At 37.6% G+C, this 22,432-nt stretch overlaps 1 protein-coding gene across 1 annotated transcript in view; it reads right to left on the reverse strand.

Annotated features, from left to right (window-relative positions):
• Positions 1 to 22,432, reverse strand: part of cdh13 (cadherin 13, H-cadherin (heart)) — a 313,054-nt gene that overhangs the window by 227,098 nt on the left and 63,524 nt on the right. The window contains exon 3 of the mRNA XM_083551942.1: positions 16,109 to 16,222. Coding sequence (XP_083408068.1) covers positions 16,109 to 16,222 — 114 coding nt within the window. The remainder of the gene's footprint in view (positions 1 to 16,108; positions 16,223 to 22,432) is intronic.

Raw genomic sequence — 22,432 nt, forward strand, 5'->3', positions numbered from 1 at the left:
TATCTTTAAGTATTAATATTAGCAACAAAGTTTGTATCAAATCAGTGACTGCTGTACTTTTGTGTGGAATAAAGAAAAATAAAATCACATTATTTTAAACTGCATTCTCCATATTTAAAAGTAATTGTATCATTAAGCATTTAAAAACCTTTAACATTTATGAAATTATTGTTACATTCCACAATGATTTACTGGTATGTTTTGTATCCTGTTTTGCATGTATATGTGTGTTCAGATTAACCCATTCAGGACTCCAATCGAATCCTTCCTGCTCTGCTTGAATCTTTGCCCAATCGGATGGTGTCATCAGTGGGAAACAACATATAGCCATGACAAAATTTAGTTTTGTTAGCTAAGGATGCAATATGACTTTGTCTCTATGATCTAATACCACTAATTTCAGGATCTATTGTCGATATTGACACTGATATGAAAACCAGTGTTTGTGAAAATTATCATTATTAATATTAAATAGAATAAGTTTTAACAAAATATAATCTGCCACATAAACTGCATTTATTATTTGACATTCTCCCCTGCTACATTTTACACTATCCCAGTATTCAACTAATGCCAGGAAAGATTCAGCATTGAAAGATTTGTCAGTGCGTCTGAACCATCCTAGAAAAAGCTGTTCACCTGAAAAAAATATATATATATATTACCTGAAGAATTACCAGAACAATCCTTGTTTGACCTGAACAACACACTGACTTTAACAACAATCAAGACAAGACAATTCAGTTTCACTTGCAATGACAGTAATGTACAGATTCAAAGGCCTTCACAAGCTTGTACTGTTCGAAACACCAAACTCAATCTAAAAAACTAAATCAGCAACAACAAAAATCCAATCAGCACAACAATCCTAGACAGCATCATGGCTGGGCATTAATTTTCTAAAACTATTTAAATTCAATTTAAAAACCATGAACCTGATCATGACTAGCCTCAATACACTGAGGTGCATTAGAGTTTACACTACAAATGCAATGTACACATGTGTCTCTGCCAAACACACAGTCTGGTTCGAGTGGAAAGTTCATAACAAATCTCTTGTATCTAACACTGACCGCTGAAGATCTGATCCCTCCTCAAGTGTGCAACAGATATTTAGAAATAACTACAGATTTACTGTTCATATTTATTGTAATTGTATCTAATGTTCTGAATTATTTAATAACTCGAATCACTGCATCATCTCAACTGTTCATACCTCAATCTGTGTTTGTTCACATCTAAGTGCTTGCCTTGTCATCGCCTGAATCTGAGCATCATCACAAGCATTTCAATACCCACTGCAGCTGTTATGTAATGCAAGACAGATGCAGGAAAATGCAGCTTTAATAAGAAAGGCAGGCAAATACAATTGAGAATCAAAAATATGTCGAAAAGACAGGCAATGGTCTGGCGATTTGCAAACAGACAACAATGGTGTGGGAAAACAAAGTAAAAAAAAAAAAAGGCTTGGTAACATCATGGAAGTAAGTCACATTGAGTGTATACTTCAGAAAGACTTATAGACAAGAAATATGTGTGCTTGTGTGCCTTTGTGTGTGTGTGTGTGTGTGTGTGTGTGTGTGTGTGTGTGTGTGTGTGTGTGTGTGTGTGTGTGTGTGTGTGTGTGTGTGATTGAGCACGGGTGTGCTCAATCAGTTGATGTGTGAAGGCAAGTGGGAATATGTTGCGAGTGTTCTGGGATTTTAAGTCAGAGGCTGCAGTGCCTGCTGGAAATCGGAGTCACGGTGGAGCTGCAATCTAGCAGTACCCAGTGTACCTGTGCAAATTACAAACCTGTACCTGTGCAAGTACTCTATAAAGAGTAGTCAACACTAATAAACGAATAATGAACAGTATTTGCTGTAAATGCACTAGTAGCCTCAAGTACAGTTTATGCACTTTTATTATTTTTTTTTTGTCAATTGTCAATATTTTTTTCTGCAGACTCTGAATGTCAAACTTCTTCGTGTCTTTGCAGAAAAACCCTGACAGCCTTTATTATGGACATTCGGTGCAACCCAGATGAGGATGGGTTCCCTCTTGAGTCTGGTTCCTCTCAAGGTTTCTTCCTTATGGTTGGGGGGTTCCTTGCCACAGTCGCCACCAGCTTGCTCATCAGGGACAAACTTACTTATAAAGAACATATTCACTTTTAATCACCACATTATCTGTTCATTGTTAAAAGCGCTATACAATTAAAAATGAATTTAATTGAATTTAAATAAATTATTGTGCTTTTTTGTATTCTTTTTTATTAATTTATTTTTCTGACTGGAAAGTGCTCTACTATGTTAAATTTTATATATGTTACTAACATACAAACATTTAACTTTTTATAAGAAGAGTTAAAAAGGGAACAGAAAGTAATATAATATTAATAATAATAACAGTAATAACAATAACAATAATATAACAAATGTATTCATGTATATATGTATATGAAAATTAGGAAATAATAATTATGAAAATAAATTCAGATTTCTTCTGTGTATTGGTCTGTGAATCGTAGTGAAAATCCAAAACAGAATTAAAAAAATTTACTTGTTTTGGCTTGATGTTTGTTAATTTTGTGGTTTTAATTTAGTACTTGTGCGGAATAAACACATCTCCAATAAACTGTGAAGAGAGATTACAAACTGTCTTTACTATTGATTCAGTAATTGACAGCATTTCATTACAAGTATTTTATTATTTCCTTAAGTGCAATCACTCTCTCTCTCTCTCTCTCTCTCTCTCTCTCTCTCTCTCTCTCTCTCACACACACACACACACACACACACACACACACACACACACACACACACACACACACACACACACACACACAGCTGCGCCTTAAATATTTGTCAGGAGGAGGTCAAAGCTGGAAGTCTAATGGCAATCAGCAGTAAAAGCTGGTTGATTCTGATTATCCACAGATGGTGTATGGTTATTAGGATAGCAGAGAGAAAAGAGCACTGGCCTTGTCTTCTACTTTGCTGATGACACTGACACACACACACACACACACACACACACACACACACACATACACACACACACACACACACACACACTCATCAACTCTTCAGTAGTTTAAAACAATTGGGGAATTAGTCCAGCTGATTGGTTTAGCAATTTGGAAATCAGTTTAAAGATGTTGAGAGGAAACTGAAATGATTCATGTTCTGACCCTGATTGCAGAGAATAGTAAAAAAGTAACACTTGACCAAACTTTTTTTTTTTTGAGCACTGAGTTGAAAAATACTTATGTTACGGTCTTGCAGAAGACTCAGCTCAGCGGAAAGGGCGGTCGACACTATAAAAATCTTCTCCAGGTCACCTTATGTAAATGTGTATCAAGAAAAAAATAAAATATTAAATATCCCTGCTGAGAGCATTGCAGAAAGAGAGAAGGGCAGGAAAAAAATCAACTGCAAGAGTGACTTCTATAATTAACCACAAGATCAGAGAGACAGGCCGCACTACAGGACAGCAATGAGGAACATCAGGAGGTGAATAGCCACTCCATTTGCAAAAGTGCATCGTGACACATGAGCACGGTCCCATGTTAAATCTCTTCTAATTCCAAAGAGTCATATAACGGCAAGCATGAAATCATGGCAAATCTGCCCTTTATTGCTTCCCCCCCCCCCTCCTTAAAGCTCTTCTTATCAGCATGAATTTCACATTAGCGTGATCCATTGGGGAGCTTCACCATGGAAAATGCAGCAATAACTCAATTCACCCCATACCTCATGTCTCATCCTCAGGAGAACAGTCAAGATCAAGGCATCAGAGAACAGAGCGCTATGAAGAGCTGCTTTTGTGTCCGTGTGAGCATAATTAACACAGTCATTTAGTGAGGCCTGAGGCAGATACACACTGAGAGATTTAATGCTATACACACTGGGCTTAGATATGGTATGTTTTTGTTCCACAGTTTTATGTGTGAGGTACAGTAAAGGGGAAGCAGAATAAAGACTGGTGGAAGGAATGGTAGGAGCTAGAGGTTCATGAAAGATTAGTAAAGTACAAAAAGAGCAGCAATAAAGAAAAAAGCGGAAGAAAGGTGGAAAGATGAGGCTCAGGTGACCAGACAAGGTCAAAAACGTATCTCTTTGAAGAGTAGCTCAGCAGTTAACACATTGGACTTCTGGTCAGAAGATTGTAAGTTTAAATCTCAAATGGCACTAGAGTAAGGCCATTAATTCTCAACTGTTCAGTTGTGTAAATGAGATAATTGTGAGTTAAACTGAGAAAGGGTGTCTGCACAAATCTATGGTTCGATCCCAAGCTCAGGGTACTGTCCATGCCATTTACATTTACATGACCTACCAGGTTTTCTGGTTTATTCACATCTCACAAAACATGCCAGCAAGTAAATTGCTATATGCTATATTAAACTGCTTCTAATGTGTGTTTGGGGCTTTGCTATGGACTAGGTTGTAATCCCAAGATAGGCTCTGGATCCCCAGCAATGCTGATCAGGGTAAAAACTTCATTCATGCTGAAAATTAACTGCGGTGAATGAAGTATACCATTACTGTACTTGAAAAAATTCTAATCCTTTGCTTAAATATTAAGTTGTAGTGCTAGTGGAAGCGGTAGCACAGTGGCTAAGATGGTGGTCTTCTGTTTGGAAAGTTGTAAGTTTAAATTCCATCTATACCAACCTGCTACTGCTGGGATCTTTAGCAAGGTCATAGCCCTCAAATGCTCAGTTGTATAAATTAAATTAAATTGTAATTCACTCTGGATATGGGCGTCTGCCAAAAAACATAAACGTAAGTGAAAGTCTTCCTTTTACAATTCTACTTGAGGAAAAGTACATACATACTAGATTTGGAATGTATTTAGATTTAAAAAATAAAACTTCAGTCTATAGTTATCATAGACTGAAGTTTTATTTACATTTCAAAAATAAAACTTCAGTCTATGATAACTATATTTTAATAATGTATGCAAATTCACTGTTAAATTCTCCTGTGCACCAAACCTTATTTCAAGATTAGATTTTCTATTGTTACAGGCACATAGAGAGAACCCATACTCTGTGGAGAACTTATGGAGGTTATATGGTTCTCATTGAATTCAATTTATGTATTTGTTTCAAAGTGGAGAGGAACGTAGAGGAACATGATATATTTTCATACAATGAAAGAAGTCTGATATAATAGATCTAATTGAAAATAATTTACTGAATTGCAGTAACAAAATAAAAATACTTTGTTACTGTACGCAACTAGGAATGGATGTATGAATGAATACACCTTTAATTGTGCTGCAGAACTCCACAGCAATTGGCTAGCAGCAATATACTTCTTTCTGTTAATTATTGCTCAACTTAAATGTCATGGATAGCTGCCAAAAAAAACAATGAACCCCTATGTAACATAGAACAAAAATGAAACATAATAGAAAATGTGAGAAGTTTTTCCCCCAGATGGTTCTGAAAAAGCACTGCTGATAAACTATATGTGATATGATCAGAAAAATCCCCCTTTTCATGACTTTTGAAAAACAGCCAAAGAAACATGGAAAATATGTGTTTTCATACTAATAATATACTTTGACATCTCTAGATTGAAAACTCATAGATATATTTTACCAAAACGATGTGAAAATGTTTGTATTTATTTTCTAACCTTGCCTTGGCTGTCTGCCTGCAGTGATCATGTAGCATATGGAGGCAGCTTCACTAATATAAAAATGTGAGCAAGTTTGTGTATAGTTACAAGCCATGGCAAAACAGACTCACCTAAGCTTCTAATCAGATACCAGCAAACGTGAATATGTCAGCAATGCTCCTGTGCCATCACAACATCATCAAAACAGGGAAGGGCACTTAGAATACACTCTGCAGAGACGGAGGTAGGCAGACAACCCAGGCTCTAGTTTGTCTAATGCAAGTGATAAGATTATAATCAAAGTGATACATCACATTGTAGCCAAATATTTGGAGATAGCACAATAACAAAATATCAATCAAGTTAATAAATTATCAGCTGATACAATACCATGTGATATTGTTTTCTGTAAAACTGTTTTTTTTTGTTTTTTTTTCAACTGAAGCATTTCACCGTTTAACTCTTTCACACGAGAGTCATTGCATTGTAAATATGTTGTGTCTATGCTAGGTACCAACAATTAGATGCCAAATCATGACTACTCTAAGCAGTTAGACTTACTATACATGGAGTACTCATAGTACACTAGTTTTGCTCTTATCACTTGAATGCAATCGTCCGTGAACACTGATCCATACTGTTTCTGCCCAGTATAGGATCCAAATGTAGGACCTGAAACCATGCTGGTGAAATTAAGAGTCTTAAGTGCTGTCAACTCAGATACACAGGCACTGTAAATATGAGTATAGGATAATCCATGGCTTTGTGTCCATTACATGATTTGAATGCTTGAAGTGGAGGAAAAGAACCACCTGATGTGAAGCTTATTAATTAATAAATATACTATATGGATAGAAGATTGTGAACACCTGACAATAAGATTGGTATGTGCTTTTTGAACATCCACTTCAACATTTAGTCCCCTATTTGCTGTTATCATCACTGTTCCAATCCATCACAAAGGATTTCAGTAGGGTTCAGGTCAGTGATCTATAGCAAGCCATTTAAGATATTCCATTTCATCCTTTATATTCATGGCTTTGTACACAGGGGCATTGTCATGCGGGAGGTTTGTGTCTCCTTCCGAAGAGAAAAATTAAAGCTAAGGCATTCTAAATAATTGTGTGCCTCCAACTATGTTTCAACAGTCTGGGGATGAATCATATATAGCTAAAAAGGTCAGGTGTCCCAATACTTTTCTTCATATAGTCTATTCCTGGTTCCAAAAAAAATATTTTTGCCATTTGTTTCACAGATCTAAAAATCCGATATGAAACCAGCTTGATGCTGAACTTAGAATTTAAATAGATTTTTAATGTAAGATAGCTAGCTGTCCTTCACTGGAACAGGAAGAGGTCTTTCAATGCAGTTTTCTCTAACTTTCATAATAAAGTTTTCAAACATATGACATTTTCCCTAGCGCCCTCTCACATACCAGACCGTAGACAAGACAAATCCAGTGAAAAGTAAAATACCTCTTTCCCAGACTGAGGAAGTAAATGTGTAATAAATGAAACATACACTTTCTACTGCAGAGCAAGCCGGCATGTTCATCGCTGTCGATTATTTTTAGATGGAACATTTCCTCCGCTGTTCCTCATCAATAAGACAAAAGCCGGAGTCGTTAAACTTGAAAAGGTGCCTCCTGATGAGCGCAGAGTGCACAAGCAAGTGAGTTTTATTCGTGCCTGAAAATCTATTTTTTTTCACACTCGTACCTACAGAGTCAGATAAAATAGCCACATTAGCCTGCTTCTTGATTCAGGGTCACTAAGAAGCGATCAGGAAGGTGAAGGAGGGAAAGACAGAGTATGAGAGACAAACAGAAAGAAGCACATGAGAGAGTAATAGAAAGTTGAAGGTTAAAGAAGGTTAAAGAGGGTCAGTTCTGTCACAATCGTGCTGAGCATCTCTTACTCAGGACCTCAAGGTCTATGATGCAGATAGAGGTTTTTAATGTAATTTAATTGTATATAATTTAATTAATGTTAATCATTTTTTATTTTTCTTTATTTTTTTGGTTTATTGTATTAATCCATGAGGTTACAGGTGACTTTAACTTTATTTTAACGTTAACTATATATATATATATATATATATATATATATATATATATATATATATATATATATATATATATATATATATATATATATATATATTGTTTGTTTGGTTTTTTATACATCCCCTGTGCTAGATTTTGGTGTATGCTTGTTGGGATTTGTGCTAATTCATCCATGAGGGCGTTAGTAAAGTCAGGTACTGATGTAGGGTAAGTCTGGGGTGCATTTTAAATTGAAGGTCAGCATTCTAAATTGTCTCAAAGGTGTGTAATAGGGTTGAGGTCAGAGATCTATAACATATACATCTATAACCTAACATCAATAAAATATATCATTATGGAGCTGGACTTTGACAAATTGTCATGCTGGAACAGTTTTGGGAATCCTTTTTCGAATAAAGGGAAAATGTAATGCTACCTATTCCAAAGACATTCTAAACTCAGCCTGCGTTTCTCAATCAAAACATTCTTGACAGAATTATAAAGTTTGAGGAAGAATGTAAGCAAATGCTAATCACCTGGTAATTATCAGGCACAAGCCCATTTCATCTGCATTTGAAGCCCATTTGGCGATGTGCACAAAACTTAAAAGGCAAAGCATAGACGCATAGATATAGTAAGTAAAAAGAAAAAAAAAAAACCATTTAGATTAAAATCTATTCCAATTATACATGCTTTAACAATCTATATTACTTGACAGCATAACAGCACCTGCAACGTTTCAAATGTTGAGACACATTAGGGAAAGGTAAATTAGATGTGAATTGACTGAGGTAAAAAGAAATGAGTGTGCCATGGAAACAGAAGAGACAAAAAAAATATCTACAACCTATCAAGGTGATCATGCACAATAAACACAGCACACAGAGAAACTGCTGTCTCACCTGACATGCATTAAAAGAATATGATGTAATAAAAAAAGGAACCCGAGTTATAAGTCAAACTGAGTTTTATACATCCTTTTATTTATAGTCTTTTGTTGGATCAGGCATTTATTTACTGCTTAGAGTAATAAAATAACTTATTTTTTTATCAAATTAAAATAATTTTTTGAATATATAAAACTGCCTTCACAATACATTTCAATAACTTTACCAATACCTAACATGATGTGAATTGTTTTTCTGTGCAATTGTTTAGTTTATTCAGTTTTTAAAAGCTACCAGTAGTACTATTCAATAGTTTCCAGTACTAATTGAACAAACACATTAAAAAAATATTGTCATATAATGTGATAGAAACCTGCAAGTGCAGTTTACGTTGACGCAGTTTATTTTATTTTATTTTATTTTTTTACAAAGGCAGAATAATCCAGCTTGAAAAGCAAAGTCATGGTAAAATAAAAAAGCAATGGTCAGGGAATGGGCAAACAGTTTTGTCAGGGAGACAAAACTTCTTCTATCGGCTGCTCCCATTACTACTCTAATGTACTACTACTCTGTCCTCTACTACTCTGTCCTCTACATCTGCTTCTTTCAAACCAACTACCTGCATGTCTTCCCTCACCACATCAACCTCCTCTTTGGTCTTCCTCTTTTTCTCCTTCCTGGTGGCTCAATCCTCAGCATTCTCCTACCAATATACCCCATGTCCCTCCTTTGCCCATGACCAAACCATCTCAGTCAGACTTCTCTTACTTTGTCCCTATATTGTCCTACATGCACTGTCCCTCAACTAAAATTATTTCTAATCCTGTCCATCCAATGAATCCTGCCCAATGAAAACCTCAAGCTCCACCTCCTGTCTTTTACTCAATGCCACTGTCTCTAAACCATACACCATCACAGGTATTACCACAGTCCTATAAACTTTCCGTTTCACTCTCACAGATACCCTTCTTACACAAATCACTCCTGCCACTCTTCTCCACCCACTCCACCCTGCCTGCACTCTTTTCTTCACTTCTCTAACACACTCTCCATTACTTTGCACTGTTGACCCCAGGTACCTGAACTCCTCCACCTTCTCCACCTTTTCTCCCTGCAACCGCACCACTCCACTGCCCTCCCTCTCATTCACACAGATGTACTCTGTCTTACTCCTACTGACTTTTATTCTCCTTCTCTCCTGCACATACTTTCACCTCTATAGGCTCTTCTCAACCTGCTCCCTACTCTTACCACAATTCACAATATCATCCGCAAACATCATAGTCCATGGAGACTCCTGTCTGACCTCGTCCGTCAACCTGTCCATCACCACTGCAAACAGGAAAGGGCTTAGAGCCTATCCTTGATGCAGTCCAACCTCCTGTTGTACTCATACATGTCCTGCACCAGCCTCACATACTTCTCTGCCTCACCTGACTTCTCCAACTTCATGGTGTGACTAATCAAATTTATTCCCCTGTAGTTACTGCAAGACTGCACATCTCCCTTATACTTAAAAACCAATACCAGCACATTCCATCTCCATTCCTTAGGCATCATCTCACCTTCCAAAATATTGTCGAACAACCTGGTTAAATACTCCACTGCCATCTCTCCTAAACATCTTCCTGCTTCCTGTCATCTGGTCCAACCGAATTTCCACTCTTCATCCTCTTATTCGCTGCCCTCACTTCCTCCTTACTAATTATATCCACTTCCTTAGATAATCTCCACACTATCCAACCTTCTCTCTAATTTTTCTGATTCATCAACTGCTCAAAATACTCCCTCAATCTTCTCAACACACTCTCCTCACTAGTCAACCCATTTGCATCTCCATCCTTTACTGCTCTAACTTGCAGCACATCCTTCCCAGCTCGGTCCCTCTGCCTGGCCAATCTGTACAAATCCTATTTTTTCGTTTCTTAGTGTGCAAAAGCTCCTTATATGCCTTTTCCTTGGCTTTTGCTACATCCCTTTTCACCTGCTGCCGCATCTCCTTGTACTCCTGCCTACTTTTCTCCTCTCTCTGCCGATCACAAATATGTTTTGTCAAACTCTTTCTCCTTATGCTTTAGGGAAAAGCAAAACTAAGCCATAAAAACAGAGACAAAACAATTCAGCAATGAGAAAAGAGGGCAAGGAATAGACAGGAAAAAGTGGATTGGAGAAACAATGCTGGAGTGTGTGAAATGTTTGGGAGATTAAGTCTGGATTGGTCATATGCGATGGCCATGGTGGTTGCTGACATTTGTGGTTTCCAGCTGACTGAAATCTGAAATTATTGGTCACACAAGCCATATTCAAACTGTTACATAAAGTTTTTTTAACTGTCTTCCTCTTTTTAGGTTTTTGTAAAACAACAACAAAAAAAACCCAAATAGAATGTTGACGTTTTTTGTCTAATCAACTCTTCTGCTTTTCCCACCTTTCATATAGATGATGGCATGGTCTTAATGTATATACCTGTATGACTGACAGAATGCTGACTTGTTTATACAATGAACGGAGGCACAACAAGAGAAGAAATAGCTTCTATTCACGTTAAGAAATTATTAAGCTTAATTGTTAAAGAAATCTCACCTAGGATCAATAATTTATAGAATCAATCCTCTTGATACTTTAGAATCAATAGATAAGGATCTTGAGAATGCATATCCAAAAATATAGTAATCTAAGGATAAGGTATTAGTTGAATTTGCTCGTTTAAAGTCGATATCCTTGTAAACACATTTACACACATCCAGCAGCACAACAGGGATATGAACTTCTTTTGCCCTGAAATTGTACAATACACAATACACAATATACATGCTTCCGTTAGGAAATATTATTAGAAGGCATGGAATTAGCTTCAATTGTTATGCTGATGATACTCAGCTATATAGCTCATCTAAACCAGGCGATACAGCTCAATTAACTCGGATAACTGAGTGTGTTAAGGAAATAAGAGATTGGATGACCCATAACTTTCTACTTTTAAATTCTGATAAGACTGAGATTTTGCTCATCGGCCCAAAAACTAGTATACAGAAGCTCCAGCATCTCAACCTGCATTTAGACGGATGTTCTGTAACCACTAGTTCAACAGTAAAAGACCTGGGAGTTATTTTAGACAGCAACTTGTCTTTCAAATATCGTATCCTCCAAGTTACAAAAACAGCCTTCTTTCACCTTAGAAATATTTCTAAGTTAAGAAACATGTTGTCTATATCCGATGCAGAGAAGCTCGTCCATGCGTTTATGACCTCCAGAATAGACTACTGTAATGCATTACTAGGTGGATGTCCTGCATCATTAATAAACAAGCTTCAGTTAGTCCAGAATGCAGCAGCCAGAGTTCTCACAAGGTCAAGAAAATATGATCACATAACCCCAATCTTATCGTCCCTACATTGGCTTCCTGTTAAGTTTCGAATAGACTACAAACTATTACTTCTCAGTTATAAAGCACTAAATGGTTTGGCTCCTATGTATCTATCCAGTCTTCTAACACGCTACAATCCGTCACGCTCCCTGAGATCTCAAAACTCTGGGCTTCTAGTAGTTCCTAGAATAGCAAAGTCCACTAAAGGTGGTAGAGCATTTTCACATTTAGCTCCTAAACTCTGGAAAAGTCTTCCTGACAGTGTTCGGGGCTCAGACACACTCACTCAGTTTAAGTGTAGATTAAAAACATATCTTTTTAGCAAAGCCTACACATAACACACATCACATCTCATAACTTTGTGATCCAGAACATCTGATCACATGCACATTATCAACTTGTGCTGTTAATATCATGAACAGCAGCTATGCTAATTCCTCTCCACTGCTTCTCTTTCTCTCCCCATCCCGAGACACCCTGAGGTTGGCCAGCTCCAGTCACCTCCCACCTCGTGATGATTACGGACCTTTGAAGAAGTAGATGCCGAACTCGCAAACATCCCGACCCATCTAGAGACGTACCAGTGCCATTTGGATCCCGCTACATGTGTGGAGTTTGACATTGGACCTCCTGGAGTGTTTAAAGGCTCTGGCATGGAGAAGCTGATGCTGGATCTGTGATGATCACAAATGCTGAGCTTATAAAACTAGGAGCTACTAACCATATAGACTGTTATAAGACTGCAGAAAGAACATCACTTATAATCTTATACTCCAGTGCTCATGTTAGTTCTCACTCTCCAGTGTTCTGTATTGTTGAAAGATCTATGATCAAACTCTTGATGTCACCCAAATGAGGAGGGGTTCCCCTTTTGAGTCTGTTTCCTCTCAAGGTTTCTTCCTCATAACATCTAAGGGAGTTTTTCCTTGCCACAGTCGCCACGGCTGCTCATCAGGGACAAATTCACACCATTCACCTTAACTGTTGATTTGTGTAAAGCTGCTTTGAGACAATGTCTGTTGTGAAAAGCGCTATAGAAATAAACTTGACTTGACTTGACTTGCAGGATCTTTTTAATGAATACCAAATTTCATGTATGAAAATGTTCATATAAACAGTTTTATATGAATATAGTTCATACTGTGTCATGTACTTTTCCTCTGGCTTTTCTGGTTTCATACCAAAAATATGATACTAAAGTGCAATACTTAGTGCCTTTAGGTATGTCTGGGTGTGTATGTGTTGCTGGGTTAGTGATGGACTGACATCATATCCAGGTGAGACCGCAACACTGATCTAGATGATCTACTGAAAATGTGTGTTGTAACTCAATGCAATATTACAATATCACTATGTTAATATTATAATATTAATCAAAATTTAAAGCTAATAATTCATTTATTTTGTTTTCTGCTTTTGAACATTTGATTCATTTTGTTATATTTATTTTCACTATCTTTGGACCCTGCACAGGAAGAATACGTTTTTAAGAAAGGTTGGCTGGAGACCTCCTGCTGCTATATGACAGCTCATGACAGGTCTCTTTCTTGCCATAGGCAATGTCTGGGAAATTAATTCAGAAGTGGAAAAAAATAGAAGAAGAAACAAACCAGCACCTCTGACCCTCTCTCATCTGACAGAAAGATAGCATGCTTTACAAAGGGAAGAGCTATGAGGTTGGCTGCTTTGCCTAGAGCACTAGCACACACACACACACACACACACACACACACACACACACACACACACACACACACACACACACACACACACACCCCTACAATATTAATTAGAACAAAAAAAATGCTGCTTTCCATCACATTTTTGATATATTATTATATTATGCTTTTACTTGTAAAGTGACCATCAGAAATAGTGTAAATGTTTAAACTCAATCTTATGCAAGCTTTTCTCTAAAACTATTCTTGTAAGCTGCTAAAGACAAAGCTTCATTGAATACACTCCAAGTGCACTCTTTATATACCCTCAAAAGAAGCTCACACTACCTGAAGGGGTACCCCAACACAAAATCTGGCAGAAAGACCACGGAACCTTTTCTCTTCAGTGTACCATTATAGTATGAATGCTTTTGTTTTCTGTTTTATTTTTCTTACTTTTGGACTCAGAAGCAACACGAGTGGGAGAATCTTGTCTCACAGCAAGTACACACACACACACACACACACACACACACACACACACACACACACACACACACACACACACACACACACACACATACAACATAATTTCTTCATCAAACACACAAACACTATACTGTATATCTAGAGATAAAGACATATTATATGGTCCTATTTTGCTCTGTAGACTTCAAGAGTTATATTTATATTGCTTGTAATCTTGCGTGCCAGTATAGATTTATTCATTGCTAGAGACTTAAAGCACATTTGTACATCGCTCTGGATAAGGGCGTCTGCTTAATGCCGCAAATGTAAATGTTAATGTAAAATGTAAATATTTTGCAACACATTGAGTCGACAGTAGAATCTCTGAAACATTTATACAGATTTTCAGAGATTCTTAGTATTTGGTTTGTCCTCTTTAATTATTAATGACAGCGTGCACTCGAGCTGGAACAGACTCCACAAACCTCATGATCCATTGCAGATCAAAACCATCGAGGGGGCCGTCTGAACACGCTTCAATAGAAGAGATTAGGCAAGAGAAAAAATCTGACCTTTTTATACAAAGCAGTTATCATGGTCAATATCACACATTTGCCTACATTAAAATAGACGCCCAGAAATAGTGCAGAATCCTGGATATTACATACAATACTTTCTTTCTTGTAAATACTTTACAATTCCTAGATCTTTTTAATTACATAGAAAAAAATAAAAAGTTTTCAATATAGTTTCAGGGGAATTTCACTCTGTCTGTTAAGCCAAAACAGAGCACTGTTTGCTTGAAAAATTGTTAATGTAAAAGCTGCCATGCGTACCGGGATGCGCACTATGGTCCCAAACCTGAGAGTTCCTGTCAAAAGTGTTGCAATTGAACTGGGCTGTGAAAATACAAATGCAACTTATTATTTCATTTATATGAGATTATACTGATAAATTAAGTTATATATTTTTATATTACCTATCACACGAAAAATAGTTGCATTGTGTTCTCAATACATGTTTGTGATAATGGATCATCAATGCCAATAGAACAAGGTTCGATATAATCGAGTCTAAAACCAGACCAGGGTCGCTAGGAAGATTCTCAGTCAGATTCAGACTGCAGCAAATGTGCTAAGTGTGAAAATGGAATATATATGGACTCTATGTATCTGTATAAAAAAAAAAAAACAGGTCACCCTCCATGCTGGACCCAGAAAAGGCTTTGAGGGCGCTAATGACGACAGCTGATCATTTCTAGAAATAGTGCTATTAATGACATTAAAGACCTGCAGCAGAATGTCTAAAGCAATAAATGAGGTGAAGCACAGCCTCATGTTCTGATGGCATTCCTGTGAGAAACATTGAAAGCTTTCAGATTGGATCTCAATTCTTTCTCCCCTCATTCTCCCTAATAGCTATGACAATGGCCAACAAGGGCAGCTGCCAAATTGGACAAATACGCAATGGGAATCAAATGAGGTCTATTTCTTTCTCTATCTTTCTTTCTCTTTTTTGTTCAGAAATGACCAGAGTACCGTCTGATTTGATGAGAATCATTAAGGCCTGGGGTTTGAAACATCTAAGTGTCTAAGCGTCCTACTTCACTGTTTAATTCAAAATATTCTTCTAGAAAAAAATTATTTCTAGGCATACAGTATAATAGACAAGGATATCGAAGATATTACAAAAAATCTAATACATGACCTATCAAATTATCCATTGTATACAATAAACGTCAACTTAATAGGGTTGTCGAGGTAACTGAGGGCGAGATAACCGGGTTCCACTGTATTCCAATGTTTACATATTGTTTGTTACTAAATTGCAGTGAGGAATACTGCCCAAGCTAATCTTATAGAAAATGAGCTAATACCTTTTGACCAATCAAATTTGAGAATTCAGCAGCGCTATGATGAAACTTATATATTTTCATTCATCACAAAATTCCCATAATATATATTATAGTACTCATGCCTTGTACTGTATATCTGTCTGTCTGTGTGTGTGTGTGTGTGTGTGTGTGTGTGTGTGTGTGTGTGTGTGTGTGTGTGTGTGTGTTCTAACAATCCTACCTTTCCAATGGACCTGGGAAAAGGTGCACGCTGGTTCTCAGGCACAAACATGGGCGGCACCAGAAGGGACCTCTTCGACCTGTAAGGTGTCATCTTTCCGACACCCAGGATCTCCTGCACACCAAAACACAGACAAAAAATATAAAACACACAATCTGCTTTCATAAGAAACCATTTCGGTTGCATCAAAGTTTGAGATTGCTGCACTGCCTTTGTCATTTGTAGAATTTGCACTGCATTTAAAACACTGTTAATGAATTTGCAATACATGCTTCTAATTCTGTAGCTCAAATGTAATTCAATCAATCAAAAGAAAAACAAATTATGTGTGCACACAAACTAACTAAACTGCCAGTGACTGGAGGAGTCTCTCTCTCTCTCTCTCTCTCTCTCTCTCTCTCTCTCTCTCTCTCTCTCTCTCTCTCTCTTGGAGAGTGATGACCTGTTTAGACATTAACAACACTCTCCCTATTCATCCTCTTAAAAATCTACTTTACACGAAAGCCATTTAATTAGCCGCTGTATACCCCTTCCTTTTTCAAAGCAACCCATTATAACAATCTGGAATCTGCTGCGGCTGTCACAGAACAGTAGCCAGAGTACAACCTAGCACTTATTTCATTTTTTTTTTTTTTTCCATTCCCGATCAATGAGCTCATCTAGGTCATTAAAAGTGGTCATTAAAGCAAGTCCGCCTATTTCACCAGTCGCACTTGCTTTGAGTGGACGTGTAATTAAAAGGTGCCTCCCATTCACAAAAACTCAAACAAAGCTAATGATGTGCTGCAAAGGTCCATTGTTATGGCAGTTTCCTAATGGACTGAGCGTTTGTTTAAGCTTTTCCAGCACACTGAGCAAGGAAAACTATGAAACGGACCAGCAAATAAAGGAGAGAAGAGAGCAAAACCAGGTGAACAATAGGGTGGTGTGTGTGAAGAGGAAGACCACTGTCCGAAGAGGCCTCCATTCTCTAATATGCTAATAGTTCAAATGTCACGGAGCGCGTTTCGTATCCTCTTGGTGGTGCGCTCCAATTTCAACGCACAAAAACCCCCCTCTAAAATCTAAAAATGCCTTGCTTGAAGCTGTGATTGAAAGCTGGCTGATATACAGGGAATACAGTGTGTGTGTGTGTGTGTGTGTGTGTGTGTGTGTGTGTGTGTGTGTGTGTGTGTGTCTGTTAGGGCTGTTTATACTGATTATTTTAGTAATCGAGTATTCTACCAATTATTCCAACAATTTTTCGAATAATCGGATAAGAAGTACTTTTTCTTTATTAAAGAGCAATAATAAATATAAAAGAAAAAATAGGTTGAGTCTCTTAAAATTACCATAATTTTTTTTCTTGAAAAAAAAAATAAATCAATTATTGCTGAAATTGCATACAATAATATCTGTGAAAACTAAACCCATTTAGTGCATTTAATTGCCATATTACATCAAAATGCAAATACAAACATATACATAAAAAAAAAAAAAAAAAACTCATACATAAAAATATATTGTTTTAGTTTGAAATAAACCCCAAACTTTGGAAACATTGTCTCCTTCTTTGGCCTGAATCCTATGAAGTCCGTTTCCACCACATGAAGGAGGGCTCCTCTGCTTCATCTCATTTCGTGTTCTTGAGGGCTGATTGTTAGACAGAGCTCTCTCCAGTTATCGGAGGCTTAGTTTTATCCCATGCGATTCTGTTGATTGTAGCCTATTTTTTTTAATGTGTAAAGCTTACTGACACTACAGAGGGGGTGAAGCTGCCCGATTGGCTAAAATGATATGAATTAGAAATTAGGCAAACTTTTTATTAAATGGGCTTCCATATGAATCTTCTCACCCTTGCTGTGTTCTCTTTGTTCCTCCATTTTTACTTCTGCAGCATCTTCTTTGTTTACCTGTCCGGAGTGCTCCAGAGTTAAGTAGGTGGTGCATCAGTAATAATGGTCCATGGGACAAGCAGTATAGTTTAGTTTAGTTTAGTTTAGTTTAGTTTAGTTTAGTTTAGTTAAATATACTAAAATAATTTGCTTCAATTAATTTTTGTAATCGAATTAATTGAGTTATTTCGAGGAATCTTTACAGCCCTAGTGTGGCTCTGTGTGTGTGGGTGTGTGTGGATGTGTAGCTTTGGAGAAAGGCACACCTGTACATGCTTAATGTCGTTTATTTGCATCTAAATTCAATAAATCAAGTAATCAGCTTCTCTACTGGCAGCAGCTTGAAGCTGTCTTCTCTTCCTCAGCCCTGCTTGGGTCTCTCATTTTCTTGCGTCTTTGTCATTTCATGCAATTAGAATCCTTCAGGCCATCAGTGCAAATTATATTTGTCACTCATGCCATCAATGCCACGCTGAAACCGAATGCATTAGCACGGAGGCAGTGACCCATGTGAGTTTGTTCTGCCTATGCAGCTCAGTCATTTAAACATATGCCCATATAATAACTGGCAACATCCTACAGCAGGAAAAAAATAAAGACTAACTGTGATTCATGTGTAATGTTTTTAGATCAGAGAGTTGTAAGAGAAATTTGTGTTGAAACTAATCTAAAAGGATTGGAGGTAAAGCAGTGAGGTAGTCTACCACGAGCAAAGACTGTACCCTTTAGTGACAAATCCACCAGTTTGAATAGGACAAAAATCCTGGTTGCTCTCTGGTGATAAGAGTTTGAAGGGTTGTTAGCAAGTGAAGTGATAGCAGTTTAGCAAACATAATCATCATCACTATCATACCCTATTACTTTCATCATCAGCATTCCATATATAAGTGTGTGTTTGCTCTTTGTACATTCAAGAAATGGGAGGGATTACATTGGCATCTTATCAGCTAGTCTAGACATCTGAATTGGCTCTATAGAAAAACAGTCAACAAGGAACAAAGTCTGATGCTTTGAGTTTGCATAGATTTAAAGGTTAACTAATTGTCAGGATTATGGACTCAAACTACACTTCATCATCAACCACTGAAACTGAGTCATGTGTAATATGTGGACTATTATTAACCAGCAAATGCTTGATAAGAGATCCTTCAAACCATCACTTATTAAGCAGGAAATAATCTAATTTCCAACATGCTCTGTCTTTTTAAACGTATCATTATATCTGGTAAACTATTTAGCAGTTCTCATGCCTTGTACATGTTTGCAGTGTGATCCTTAAAACTAACCACTCCCTTCAGAATAGAAATATTCCATCATAAGATCAAGATGATCAGTCTAAAGAACTTTGTATCAATTTGCCACAGCATTAGGGCACTACCGGTTTCTCCTTTAATTCGTTACCCATCTGTGTAATATATAAAAATTAATTGATAGCCTGGTTAATGACAGGTTGTTAATCATTTGAGTAAAAGATTGGAGGGATTTAGAGGACTAAAAATTTAATTGCCTGTGTATTTAGCAAGCTCTATGTGTGTGGACACAATTAGACCCTTACTTTTCTATTTGGCAAACCTGCAATGGCTAAAAGTCTCAATCAATTGATGAGTCACTCATCACCTTCAGCAAACACGTTCCCTAAGCAAAACTGCATTAAAAAATCTTATGGCAAGGCATCTTTCCAGGCAATGTTTCGATGTGTCTTTTCTATGATTATAATTTACATTTCATTTGTCTGAAACCTGCTTGTAAGCACCGAAGTCAGCAATTACCCTGTCAGTTTTGCTGACATGACTGAAAATAAGTGAAATTGGAGCACCTCATAATCAGTTTACCTGCAATTATTTTTTTTTTTACCTCTAGAACTTTCTGCGTATGTGTGGCCAGGATTAAATATGCTGCACCGGAAGGACCTGGTAAATCATGTACATTTTAATGCATTGATGAATAAAACAGCTCTGTGATGGAGCAGTTTGAAAAGAGGTAGTTGTCTGGCTTCATATTTTTCAGAGGATGTATGTGTTAATATTCACCCTCCCTGTTTGGTAGCTATTGTATAACAGGGCAGAGCCTTTTATTCAATAGTACTCTTACTTCTGTAAAATATAATTTTTTATTAGAGTTTTCTTGTTGTAACCCCAGCCACTCTCAGTGCCGGTCCCAACCACGGATAAATTGGGGAGGGTTGCATTAGGAAAGGCATCCAGCGTAAAACATGTGCCAAATCGAACATGCGGAGGATCCGTTGTGGTGACCACTAACGGGAAAAGCCGAAAGAAAGTTATCTTGTTGCTAACACAGGTTACAAGTAACCATTTTCTTAAAGGTATAAAACAATTTCTCTTGCATCAGAATCAAACTTCAGCTTCAGATAACACACAAAACCTAGCAAACACAAAGACTACTCCACTACATAGAGAACACCAGTGAACTCAATTCACATCTCTATTACAAAAAACGGGTCTAAATTAGATTTAAGCTAAGATATAGTGTGTTAGCAATTGAGAAAAAACTTCATTATATGGTCAACAGCACAATCAACAAAACTTGATACAACATCATTCTGATATTTATCTGTCATCTTTATCTTCTGGTGAAATATTTATATTGTAATGGAAGTGCTTTGTTATAGGATGACCTCAATCTCTAGGGAATAAGGACTCACTGGGTCATTAACAAGAGTAAAGATGATAAAACAAAGCTCTTATTTGAGGAAAAAACAATTAGTTTTAGTGTCAGGGTCCATAGTAGCACCGTGCTATTATTAATTACACAACAAGAGACAGAAAGCATAAAGCAGAAGCAGAATGCATGATATCAGTAAACATACAATTACCCAAAAATCAAAGTAATGATATGGCGGATAATTGTGTCTATTCATGCAGGTACATCTGCTTGTTGGCAGGTGTTTCCTGAGCTCACTTTTATGCAGCTAGTCAGAACAAACCTCACACAGCTCCCAGCATGCACTGGCACTTATTATACCAAACAGCACAGAAGTGTCAGTGCAGTCAGGAGAAAACAGGATAGAAAGTCAGTTGAGTAAGTTGCTGGTACAAACAGTAATTTGTTGTTACAAACAGAGTGCGGGACTAAAGCAAAATGTCAGGGGAAAAAAATACATCTCTGGCTTTACTGTTCATTTCTGTTCCGTTTTATTGTTTCATCTTTGCTGTCTAAAAACAAAAAAACAGCAGATCTTTATAAATATCTTCTGGCTTTGGGTCTATCTTCTGCTCTTTCAGTATCTTGCGTACCCATATTCCTGTTGTTCACAAAAGCACAGCAAACCCGACATCCATGCTGAGGAAGCAAAAATAAATAAAAAAAAATAAAAACCATGACAGCCCATTTATTGTCACTGAAAAAAAAAAAAAAAAAAACATTATTTGAGAGGGAAAACAACAGCATCTCTGGAGCTGAGCTTTCATTCGCATTGGTAGCTGGGTGGCTTTTGTCCTTGCTGTGAGACTGCACCTGGCTGCAGCAGTATGCCAGGCTGCCAGAGCCCAGAGGCTGTCAGGATGACAGAGAGAGTAGAGTTGGTGGAGGTGGAGAAGTGAAGCGATTTGTTTACAGCGCCCCATGCTGTCACCCCAACACGTTGTCGCCCCAGTGCTGCTCAGCAGAAGACGCACAGAGGGCAGGTCCAATGCCCAATACGACATGGAAACAAGACACAATGCATCCGGCCTAAACAATCTAGCCCCTGCTCTCCTAATAGGCTACCCCTCAAGAGCAGTGTTCACATTTCAAATGTCACATAAAAAGTCCCGGGGGCTGCTGAGTGGTACATTGCAGAATGCTTCCTCCTTCTTTACCCGCCTTTGGTTATTACATCTATACAAATCACACGCTTAATCATAGCCGTGTAATGTTGCGTGATTGGCTGAGAGGCATTCTCTGTCCCTTAGTTGGCCTGGGCTAAATGACATGCTTGAATGGCACAGCATCAGTCCTGAAATGCAATTCACCTTAGCTGCTATTTCATCCTTGCGTCCTTGGAAAATTAAGCAATATCTCTTCCCATAATGGGAGTTTATGTTATTTTCATCAGCTGGATAAAAGGTGCAAGGGAGAGAGTGATGGCTACTCTAGTTGAGATGAAACATTTTTGTTAGAGAAATGAGCAAATCCTGGAGCAATGAAACTTTAAAACACATCTCTCTCTCTCTCTCTCTCTCTCTCTCTCTCTCTCTCCCTCTCCCTCCCTCCCTCCCTCCCTCCCTCCTTATTGGAGGCATAGACAACCTCGCCACTGTTACTGAGTAATGAACCTTCTCACATCTCCTTCCCTCCCACATCTTCAAGGACAGATCGGCATGCGCTCCTGCTCCCGTCTCAGGACTACAAGCTTCAGACATTCATTTCCGCTCCGCTCTGCTCTCCTTCTCCAGCTGATGAATAGCGCCTCCTGACACGAGCTGACATCCCAGAGAAAAGATAGTCATGA

This window comes from Silurus aristotelis (genome assembly GCF_946808225.1).
Source record: "Silurus aristotelis genome assembly, chromosome: 10".
Taxonomy (NCBI): Eukaryota; Metazoa; Chordata; class Actinopteri; order Siluriformes; family Siluridae; genus Silurus; species Silurus aristotelis.